This window comes from Athene cunicularia (genome assembly GCF_003259725.1).
Source record: "Athene cunicularia isolate RWA chromosome 5 unlocalized genomic scaffold, athCun1 chr5_part1, whole genome shotgun sequence".
NCBI classification, from domain to species: Eukaryota; Metazoa; Chordata; class Aves; order Strigiformes; family Strigidae; genus Athene; species Athene cunicularia.
In genome coordinates, this window is record NW_020799101.1 from 34,758,924 (window position 1) to 34,771,300 (window position 12,377).

General features: G+C 36.4%; 1 protein-coding gene across 1 annotated transcript in view; it reads left to right on the forward strand.

Annotated features, from left to right (window-relative positions):
- Positions 1-12,377, forward strand: part of RYR3 (ryanodine receptor 3) — a 242,309-nt gene that overhangs the window by 228,376 nt on the left and 1,556 nt on the right. Inside the window, exons 97-104 of the mRNA XM_026848909.1 lie at positions 1,795-1,837; positions 2,417-2,544; positions 3,479-3,539; positions 5,427-5,573; positions 7,470-7,604; positions 9,537-9,693; positions 10,784-10,848; positions 10,939-11,039. Of these exons, the coding sequence (XP_026704710.1) occupies positions 1,795-1,837; positions 2,417-2,544; positions 3,479-3,539; positions 5,427-5,573; positions 7,470-7,604; positions 9,537-9,693; positions 10,784-10,848; positions 10,939-11,039 (837 nt within the window). The remainder of the gene's footprint in view (positions 1-1,794; positions 1,838-2,416; positions 2,545-3,478; positions 3,540-5,426; positions 5,574-7,469; positions 7,605-9,536; positions 9,694-10,783; positions 10,849-10,938; positions 11,040-12,377) is intronic.

The window sequence follows — 12,377 nt, forward strand, 5'->3', positions numbered from 1 at the left end:
TTAGAAACACAGACTAACATGTGTTATTGAAGTTACAATAGAAGGTAACTGGGAAACTGGAGAGCTTGCTTAATTTTCAACCTGTTTCTTTCACTAGTGAAGCTATCTAGACATCCCGTAAGTTTATCCTTGGCAAAAACAAGCATGAATTAATGAGATATGTTGTCAGCTTATCCCAAACAACATGCTGTACAGCCTGTTCTCGGAATGCTGCACTATCTATTGAAGCTGAATAAAAGAGTAAGGCTAATTTAAGAAGACTAATCTTTCCCTCTGATGTGAACTGACTCTTGAGGTTTAGTGCAGGTATTGTACCATCAGGATAACCACTGCTGGAGGGTACCCAGTACTGTGTATATACTGAAATGTGCTTTCTATAAGTGAAAAATAAAGTAATTAAAAAGGAAAAAGAGGTATGCCGATAAATGTAGCACCATTAAATGTTTGTGGTAAAAGAGACAGTCACAAGCTGGCTGCATTAGAGACACAGTTTGCTTAAAATTCTGAGAAATTAAGGAAAGAAATAATATAGACCATTGAACCAGAATATACAGTCTGAGTCACTGGAACCATTTGCCTTTATCTGCATTAATTTCATTCAGAACTTCAGTTCAGAAAAATAAAAAATCAAGTACTTAGTAGTTGTTGGGAAGTTTGCCTCACACCCCAGCAGACCAGTGTTCTGGAATCTCATTCTCTTGATATTAACACTTGCTTTTTATTACCAACGCTGTCCTTTAGTTTAAGGAGTTTTTTTTCTGTTTTACCTTCTTGCATATTGGCTCAACTCAATGTTGAAACCAGGAAATGGGGAGAGAAAACCCTTAAATTTTGCAGTGTTTCCTACTAATTGGCATTCTTCAAAATGGATATAATCTAAAGTAAGACCATCACAATGAGGAATTCTTGGGCACTGTTTTTTGCAAAACCATTCGAGAACAGTATTTTTTTATGATCAAATTGAAGATCAGGGAAACATCACTGATAAGAGAGAACACTTTTCTTGCAGGTCAAAGCTGATGTATTTCCTAGTGTCTGTTGTAAAGATCTCTCCTGGATAAAACAATGCACAGTACACAATAGCTTTTCTTTTAATTACCGGTGTGGGCATGGCTGCTCACAGGCTGATGATGCAAAATACTCTTTAGCTGAACTGTCTTCAGCTTTAGAACTATGTTTTTTATCTTGTCTTGCTTTGGGACATCAGATCCAGTAACAATATAATGCACCTGAGAACAAGATTACCACTAATTCCTGTTTCTGCCAAATGATCTTCGCCATCTTCTAGGGTTTTTTAAATATTTTTTGAATTTTAATTTTATGTTGACAAACAGTCCACTGGTTCCCAAGTGTTCAGTATCTATTTGAAATGTAATCCAGTGAACTTAAAAATTATTTATGTTTAGAAGACTTTTATTCTCCTCTGAAAATCACTGTCCATATTGCTTGTATGGTAGGAGCAATAAAGTATTTAGGAGATGAATGATATTATAGCGACTACCCTGCTATTATTGAGTTGTTAGGCTCATTAGTTGATAATATTTAGCCTGCTCTTCTTTTGTAACCAATCATATTTATGGATGTGCAAAAGTGTGTGGGGAAGATGATACTGCAGCGAATGATGATTAGTAATAGCTGCTGTCCACACGAAAAGAAATTGTTCTCATAATTCAAAGTGCAGTGTGTGACTGAATGCAGTTGTACCAGAATCTGCAGTAATTTTTTTTTTTTCTGTTTTTTTTCTTTTCTCTAACAAGTTAAATAACTTGAAATATCTTTGCCTTATCTATGTAGGTCCTTTCCTAACAATTACTGGGACAAATTTGTAAAACGGAAGGTAGGCTTTTGATATTTCTATTATGTTAGTCATGGCAATAATCAATTATTCAGTTAATTCAGATATCTCTGGTAATACACTTCTGTACACATAAATATACAAATAATTGAAAACTGAAATTTGTTTCATGGAAGTCATTGTTGTGGTAAATGTCTCAGTGAACAGACAGCTGCAGCGTAGGTGGGAGGAGGGAGGAAGACAGAAGGCTGTAGTTTCCTTCCTAGACTCAGGCATTTGAAATAACTTTCTGCTGTCAATCAGCCACACAGGTCTAATTTACAGTCATTGTCATCTTTAGGATACAAAGCCCACTCATCCCCCTAAAAAAAGAAAAACATGCCATCTTAAATGACAGCAAATTATAGATAAGCTTTCAGATAATAGCCTTTAATGCTTCCATTTTTCTTCTTTATGCTCCCACTGCCTGGCTTCCTGGGAGTTCTAACTGTTCTAGTAGAGTTAATTGTGAAAGACTTTTTTTTTTTTTTTTTAAAAAATTCTGACAACTACTGGCTTAAAGTAGGGTGAATGTCACTGAGGTCTTTCTCTGAGCAAAAGCTCATGTTCTTCTATTTTTAGGTTATTAACAAGTACGGAGACTTATATGGAGCAGAGCGCATAGCAGAACTTTTGGGTTTGGACAAAAGCGCCCTTGATTTTAGTCCGGTGGAAGAGAGCGAACCAGAAGAGTCATCTCTTGTATCATGGTATGACTTATGAACTTCACAGACAAATTATGTGTTGGCATAACTTCATCATCAAAAAAAACCCCTGATTTTATATGGAAACAGTAGTGATGTTTTCCTCAACATGAAAAATTCAAATGGAGAAATCTTCCTGGTGTGGAAGTAAAATAAAAAAAGCTTTTTATTTGTTCTAAACCATACTTACACTTGTGTTATAAAAGTAAGAAAAAAAAATCACACAAGTTGATGCTGACTGATAGAGTTGGGCAATCTTTTATTTTAAACAGTAATCACTGCAGCACTGAATATTTCTTCAGGTGTTAGAACAGAGTTAGTTTATAAACCAAAGGACAGAAAAAGTATTGATAACAAATATTTAGATGCCAGTTATCTAGAAAAAATTCAGAGATGTTTTCCTGACTTTATCAGTGAAGATGGGAGTTTGAAAGTATCCAAGTCCCAAATGATTTAGGTTCCTACAAGAGTTCAGCTTCCTTGATACTTAAGGCACACAAGAAAAAGGATTTCTGTGCGTGTGTCATCTAATGGCTAATAAAATATTTAGAATCCTTCAGAAGGCATTAACTTTTCTTTTGGTAATTTTGGCAACGTTTAACACTAGACAGAACACGTATCTTCTGAATGCAAGCAAGTCAGGTTCTACATTTCGCTACTTCTAACACACATTTTAGTTTTTGTAAGTCTGGAATATAGCAGCATCTCTCCCACTTAAATTGTCCCACCAGTTTCAATGGTTTAGAAACTGTGTACAGGTGCTCAGAGTTAATGAATACTCTGAAAAATTAAGCATCCACATTACGAAAAAAATAGGTAATGTACATCACCACCTTCAGGAAGCAAAGGTGAAGTGCCAAACCTAGTTTGTTATTTGTACTTACAGAATTCAATACTTAGTTTTGGCATTGATGCATTTCAAAACTTTTGTATTTCCTAGGTTAAGCTCCATTGATACAAAGTACCACATCTGGAAGCTCGGAGTTGTGTTCACCGATAATGTGAGTATGTTAGGCTAGAATAATGTGCTTTGATTTACTCTAAACATGATTGCATGTTTCGTACTGTCTGCTTTTATTTTAAACAAATATACACAAATGATATTGCATTACAGAGCTGTTTTAAAATATTTTTTCCTATCTTATGTTGTAGCAAATTGCTTTATCTTAGAATTTTCATTTGTATTTTAAAGGGCAATATGCACCTCCCCACAATTAAATCAATGTCAGCATTTTGGAAGTTAATGGTGCATTAATTTAATTTTGTAGAAAACAATCTAGCAACCAAAGGTGTCTTTTTTAAAACCAAGCACAGTCTACAGAGAATTATCCTTTCTTATCCTTGAATCATCTGTTTGACACGGTTGGTTAATTCTTTTCTTTCATACCTTCTCCTTTGAAAGGACTACACTGATACTAAAATTCCTTTCTTTGTGAACCCTCCTTTTGCATTCCCTTGAGCATTCCCAAACAAACAAGAAGGCCAAGGTGAATCAAGTGATGATGTATAAATTCATTGTGCACTAAAAGCATACTGAGACACTGTTCTTCAGTAAAAGCTTTCACGTCAAAGTGGCTTCAGGTTCACTGCTTGTTAAAAGAAGCTGCATTATGTGCCTTAGGTTTTCTGGCTGTCCTGGTTGACGTGGTCTGAGACTTAAACAGAATAAAGTGTCTCAAGAGTAATAGAGTGTATTTTGTCTCCTCCAGAATCAGTATTAAAGTTTAAAGTACTGTGTAACAAACTCCCCAAATAAAACAGTTTTAAGGTAGGACTGTCATGTCCGGCTCAAACGAGGGAGAGAATTGACTTAGATTCGTAAATCCCCAACGGAGTGGACAACAGTGAGACAACAGTCTCAAAGTCCAGACATTTATTAATTTCCCACAGTGTACTAATTGGCTACACGATAGTTGACTGAGTATATAGTGAATTACAGCAAGTGATATAGTATGCCTTGTGTTAATTATATTAAGGAAAAAGAAAAAAAAAAAAAAAAAAAAAAAAAAAAAAAAAAAAAAAAAAAAGAAAAAAGGGAGAAATAGAGACCACCGGTCCAGGTTCCTGCATTGGTTCCATCAGAGTTTGTTGAGGATGCATTCATCTTTTCTTTTTACTCCCTGCCCACCCTCAATTTATGCACATTTTCCTTGTGTCCCTCCCCTATGTCATACACATATGTACATATCCCATGTATGGGGAGGGGTAAGGTGCTTCATGGGATGATGTAATTAGCACAATCTTCTTAATCTTTATTAGCATATTCGGGGGTGTCAACTTTAATATGCATTTCACAGATAATGAAGCAAAGGTCATTCACCAGACAGATGGCTCTTGAAACTTTACAAGGTGCCCCAGAGCAGAACCGTCCTGCCTTCACAGGGCTCCAGCTGCATCCTGTGCTGTCCAGGCAGCCTTATCAGCTCCAAACTCCACACTATCCACCCTGGGACTATAGTTTTGTTACTTGCGAGTGTTTGAGACATTCCTTGGCTTGGAGGGCCTCTGCTCCCCCACATCCCTTATCACTTTCTCAGGCTGTTCTTCTCAGGCCCTGTTTCACCCAGGCCTGGATTTGTAACTCACGAGTCCTCTCTCACAAGGCGATTTTGATGTTAATAACATATATGCTGAAGACTGCATTTAAATAGGTAAAGATAGAGCTCTCATTAGCAAAACTAAGCAATAAACACTCCTTAAGTGAACAATGGAGATGATAAGAGACAGCATAAGACGGTCTTTTTGAAGGTGTGAAATAAAAGGTATTACATTCAGACTGTGATTCAAATCAGATCATGATAGTATTACTTTATTGTGTAATTTGAGTGACTAAAAGAAATGCAGATTAGCACCTGCTAACATTCTGCCACTTTTCACTTTCTCTGCAGTCCTTTTTATACTTGGCTTGGTATACAACCATGTCTATCCTTGGGCACTACAACAACTTCTTCTTTGCTGCTCATCTGCTGGATATTGCTATGGGTTTCAAGACACTGCGAACCATCTTGTCTTCAGTCACCCACAATGGCAAACAGGTTAGTGCTATGTGCAAAGGTTTGAAAATGAATGCATTCTGTAACAGTATCGGAAAAAATATTATGGTACCTAGGAAATACTGGAAAGCAATCCATTTTGATCTTAACTAGATTGAAGAATAGATCCCACTGTGTTTTCTGCAGCACATTTAATACGTGTTAAATCCTGTGAAATTATAATAATCTATACCCAGAGACTGCTGATAGCTAAAGTTTTGTACACAATAGAAAAACGCATCATTTTAGAAGAATACAAGAATATGAATTACAACCTAACCAGCTCCCTCTCTGTGTTCAATGATGGACCGATTGGTGATAAATAATAAGAATTCACAATCTCTCCTTAGCTACACCAGTAATAATGACCTGGGAGCTGACATTTCAATACTTAGCTAGTAAGAGTGTGCTTACAGGTATGGGCATTCTGCATTGTGGGATATATTTATGTGTAACTTTTTCATGCAAAAATCAGATTAATAAAATCTACTTCCAAAACTTTTTGTTGAAACTTATGCAGGGAATCATTCTCTGATCTCTAAAGGCTCTGTATTCATAGCTAGCATACCAACTAAAACAAGCTTTTTAACTTACATTTAAGAAATCTAACAGAACTTCCCCAAAATTTAATTTCAAACATACACATTCCATTCCTTCTCAAATGCAGTAACATTATTCTAAGCCCACTCATGCCCTGTTAGACTTGTCACAATGTTTTGAACTGTGTAACATTCTGGAAGAGGCATAAGACTATCCCCTTACCTTAACTCTGTTATATCCTTTGTGTTTGCTTAATCCCTTCTTTCATTTCTTTCATCTTTCAATTAACCAATGGAAGTTTCTTCACTTATCAGCAAAGGAAGTTTCTGAAATAGTACATATGAGAACAAATGAAACCTGTTTTTATCCCCTTCATTTTCTTCCAAGATGACCCAAGTTATATTACTTTTAACGTAATGACTGATACATTTTCTTTATGAGATTTTTCTAGGTGTAATACTCACAGCTGAGCATAATTGACAAAACTATTTCAACCACAGCTTTGAGTATACATTCTTAACAAGTAAAGATTAGTTTTTCTAATCCTGTTGCTTTTCTTGCTAGTAGATATGAACACTGAAAGGCACCTGCAGATTTTCAATTGAAATGTTCACTTTGGGAGCCTACTTACAGATCTGCAGAAAGCGATAAACTGACATTCAGCTCATTCAATACTCTTACATTTAGGAGCAACACCAATTGCTGCACTTTTAAAAATATGAGGCCTTCAGTAACTCCTCTCCAGAGCTGCACTTTCTAATGTCAATTCCAACAAACAATATAATCTAGTGTCATTAAGTGCTAAACTTTTTCACCTAAGGATTTTATTTGCTTAAAAGCAAGACCTGGAAATTACTTGCTCTTTGGTTCTCTTAAAAATTTTCTTTCTATCCACTTTATCAATGGCTTTGCTAACCAGATTTGGAACAGAAAATAGAAAATAAGACATAATAAGTCCCAGTTGAAATTATTCATCATATTAAAGGGGTTTTTTTTATCATTTAATTTTCACTGTATATCCAGTTTTTCAAGTTACTAGAATTTAATTAAATAGTGGAAACATTGCTTCAGTGATATATAGTTTGTATGCATATAGCTCAGAAAGATGGAAACAACTTCAGTTTCTTGGTACTGTTTTTCCCTTTGATTCTCATATGAGAGCAGGGTAAAGAACACCTCTACACTGATCCAAGCAATAGGGAGACCTCAAAGCTATCATAACTGCCATCTTTAGTTTCCTTATTGGGAAAGGTACAATCGGATACATTTTTGAATACTTAAGGCAATACACTGAGGTAGCATATCTCTTCTGACAGAATGAAATTGAAACCTCCTTTCATGTCATGTCTCCATACACAGCTTGTGCTTACTGTAGGACTCCTCGCTGTAGTAGTGTATCTTTACACTGTTGTGGCGTTCAACTTCTTCCGCAAATTCTACAACAAAAGTGAAGATGAAGATGAACCAGACATGAAGTGTGATGACATGATGACGGTAACTAAAACATCACTAGCATGCTTAAAATTTCATCCTGAATAATAAAATGGATACTTAAGGAGAAAATGATAAGTTAGGAGGGATGTTTTTGTTGTTAAATCCATGGGTCTCTTCTTGTCGTTTTGAAAATCTAAATGGTCTTCAAATTCCCTCTGCATTCTCCAGTGGCCTAAACTCAATGGTAGATAGATGACACTCACCAGTATGGGAAGCTACTCTGGATTTTCCCCCTAAATACTGTAGTATATGATTTGCTGCAATGCCTTTTACATGTGAAGATGGCAAACCCTTAAAGTATGACAATAACGAAGTTTTATGACAAACTGGTCGGCCCCGCCAAAACAAGCTGTGTTGTTGCAGCACAAATAAACCCAATTTGTTCCCAATGTTTGCAAGTGTGCAAGCTATTCCTATACTTATTTAGGATATATGAAGTATGTGACGTTATTAGCACTACTTATAAAAGCCTGCTCCAAACTGCTTACAATTAGTAGACATGAAGTAAGAAGTCAAAGGTGAGTAGAGAAGGAGGAAATTAAAACTTATTATGGGTGATAATCTAATGTTACTAATTTCTCTTCTGATTTCCACTTGTTGCCACATGATGTCATTTATGTCATATTAAAAGATACTCTACACATAGTTATGATGGTATGAAGAGGATTTGATTTTCTTACTGTATACAGAAAACAGTGCAAATTCAGGTATTAAAAATGTAACAGCCTTGAGTTTGTGGCCAGCTCATTTCTTCCATGGAATAGTCATTCTATGTCCTGTGTTACATGCCAAAGATAGAATAAAATACCTCAGAACAGAATCATCTTCCTTATTCTTGACCTTTCTTTCAAACACTTAGTGCAAGTCAGATGTCAAATGATAGAAATTATGAAACTGCCCAAGCAGTATTATTTAACTGGTCCCTCTGCAGGCTGGATACAGTGGCCTGGTCATAAAATAGATGTAGGAGTAATTGGAATAATGAAACTATATTACATATTAAACCACTCTACCAAGTTAGGTAAATCAATTCCAAGTTACATTTTTAAGTATGATTAAACTAGTACCAGCATCCTACATCAACAGTAAAGTTGCATTATAAAAATGGATGTATTGTTCTGTTTAGTGTTTGCTTATGAAAGACCAGATTTGTCAGGTTTTGTGCTGATTATTTAACACCAACATTGCTGCCCAATGTGACTTCAGAACAGGGACTGGGCTAAGAGACTTCCCTTGTTTTAACCCACATTGTGTGACTGAAGGTGGTTTACAAGATTTGGTAGCCAGTTCATACAGGAACATCAGTAGTATATTGCTTCAGCAGAAGATTCCTTAAAAGATTTTTCCATGAAGACTTATATGTTAAAAAAATATGACAGACAGCAACATTTCTGAAAAGTCATTTCTTCCGCACCGACCTGAACACAGGCTGTGTTTCCCAGATTGTAAAAAATTTACAATGCACTAAACCAGACATCTAGTATTGCAAAATTATATTATCCAGAAACCACCTAAACACAGATAGATCTACCTGTTGTGAATATGTCACTATTTATTTTATGGCAATATTTGCCAACATTTCTAAACTCCATTACAAGACTTTAAAATAAGTCCTCCGCTTACTCAGAGCAAGCTAGAACATCAGGAATTAATATAAGGGGTAGAATATAGTTGAATACAGCAACAAATACAAGAAAAATGTCCCCCAAATGGTTTTAGTCTGTAGGTAAGACCTAGGGAGTAACAGCTGATGCTGACTCCTCCTCTTAGTAACTGTACTTGAAGATGTAGTTAAGACAGTAACAGATTTTTGGTGCAGCATGTGATACATGACGCATTATGCGTCCTTTGTTAGTAAAATTTTGAAAAGAAATAGCAGAGCAGAATCATTTCTGGTAAATATATCCGTAATTTTCCTCCCTCTTTTTTTAGTGTTACCTGTTCCACATGTATGTGGGGGTGAGAGCTGGTGGTGGCATTGGAGACGAAATTGAGGATCCTGCTGGAGACCCTTATGAAATGTATCGAATTGTCTTTGACATCACATTTTTCTTCTTTGTCATTGTTATCCTACTGGCTATTATTCAAGGTACTGCCACTTACCTTAGTAGACACTGTTAGAATTTAGTTTACTTAATTTCTGCAATGTATTTAAATCATATTCGTGTTTGAGGTAAATTTAGCAGTATTGTTGTAAAGACTTATTTCTGAGCTGATAAAATCATTAATTCTGAAAGTAATAGTTTTATACTTAATTAACAAATAATGCCTTATCTCAAGTACCACACACCGACAAAGCACAAGATATGTAACTTATCCAGGTTACAGTGCTTATGAACACTTTGACAACTACTCAGCAGCAACACAGCTTCTGGAGGACCTGTTCTGTTCTTCCGCTAATAACCATTTAAGCCTGGAGAGCCTTGCTGTAGACACTCCTCATGCCTTTAATTTGGAACTGCCACAGCAGGCAGGGGAATGGAGACTTTCACAGTGGAAAGGGGAAATGACACTGAGAAAGTCACCGTGGCCACGTACCCATTTCCTCCTTCCTTTAGAGGATGATTTGCAGTTTTAATTGGTTTGTAGTTGTGGTTTACAGAGAAGGAGACCTCTCTCCAGTGGCTAACTGTATTCAACATTCATTGTATAAACTGAACTAAGGCCGCTAGGAAAAAACACTGCAAAGACAAAATGTAATACATCTAAACTGAGAAAAAGTTAGGAATGTCAGTCCCCATGAAGATCCAGCTCTATTCTTAGCATGTGGTAAGTGGAGGAATAATGCTTTAAATGCAAAGCAGCATCACAAACTGGCCAGGGGGAGCAAAGTCATCTTTGTTGAACAAAAGCTGGGATACAAGTGTTCTATGAGAAGGAGAATGAAAATGAAATTCTTTCATGGGAACAAAAGAGATGAGATTATGGAAACTAAAACTGACCAAAATATATGTACAGAAAAGCTTTTATACTCTCAAGGTTATACACTTCCATCTAAGAGAAATTACTGCTAGGAGTGCAGTGTAAACAAATGTTAGATGTCTGGAAATTGATAGACTGTAACTTGAACTGTTCAACCTAGATGCCATGTTAAACTCTAAAGACAGTGGAGGATGTCTGACGGACGTTACTGGAAATATGAATGCTGCTAAGTACTGTTACTTTTCCATTTGAAATAGGTTTGATTATTGATGCTTTTGGTGAACTAAGAGACCAGCAAGAACAAGTGAGAGAAGATATGGAGGTATGAGTAACACACTACATTTTTCATTACTCTTACTCACCTAGATTGTTACAGTAGAAATTAATTTGTAACCACAACTTGTATTTCCAGACCAAATGTTTTATTTGTGGAATCGGCAATGACTATTTTGACACAACCCCACATGGCTTTGAAACACATACTTTGCAAGAACACAACTTGGCAAACTATCTGTAAGTATATTTTACTACTGGAATTATGATAAAGAGACCTTTCAGCTCCAGAGTAATTTAGGCGCACACACTGCTGACTATCCTAAAACAGAATTCCGTAGGACTGAGGAATAGCTCCATTCCTTTCTGGTCCTCCCTCTTCTACTCCATGCTGCTGATTATCTTTAAAGAGCTCACCTTACACATGAACTGCCTTAGTGGAATGTGCCCTGAAGGCACACCAACTCCTTATTCCTCTAGAATGAATCCCACATATGTGGAATGATAGGGAAAAATAGTTTGGAAGTTTTGTGACTTCTGGGGGCTTGGTAACCTTGATAAAACCATTGAAAATTAGCCTCAATTTGACAAAAAGAAAACCCAAAGCAAAACATCAAAACAAACAAAACAAAAAGCGCATCTCTGGAAGATTCCAGAAAGATAAGCTATGAAAAATAATGCACAAGTCTGATCCTATAGCTCTTTAGTGACAGTGCGGCTTTCCAAATCCTCAAAGCAATCAGCAGTTGTATGTATTTAGACTGTTGCCCAGAATGCCAAGACAGTGATCTTCTATTCTCACTAGTAAATACAGAACAGATCAAAGAGGATATTGAAAAAGTTCATTTGGTGGCATTAGTTACTCATACAACAGTGATAAGTAGATGAGCGTTGTAGGAGCCAGTAGAACAAAGGGGCTGAACTGGTGGTATCTTATGGAAGCCTGGCTTTGGAATACTGCATCTGAACTTATTAAAGGAGTGGAGTGGCAGTTGCATTATTCCTGTCATAGTGACTGGCACTGCAAAAGCAGTGCACATTACTTTGGTGAGGTAAATTTCCATTAACATCCATAGTTTTACCAGTCTGCAACCTCTGAGCTTACTGTATTGAATTGCTTAATTGGTATATGGGAACTTGTGATTCACAGTAAATTAAAAATGGTCATTTCCTTAATATGAGAATATATAGTGAACAGTCTTTCTAAGCAGGTGGCCCTTTAATTAGACAAATGTTACAATTGCTGCACATTCCTTTCTTTACAAAGAAAGCACATACCAAGTTTAATTCCAAATGCACTGCATCAAAAATGGCTAAGCAAGAGTTGTGTTACATGCAAACAGACCATTGTTAGTACTCTGCCACCTTCCTAATTAGCTAAGCTCGCTATATTTCAGTGATCCCAGGAATCTGAGCTAGATAAGCTCAGCTTTTGAGCTGTACAGCATGAGTGTTTAAAAATCTTGGTGCAGCTGGGTGTTTGCCACACTTGAAACTTCTTGCACAGTAGTCATAGTAACTCGTTCCAAGGTGAGATGCTGGAGCATATGCGTATAGGAGTTGTCATATGCCTAATTC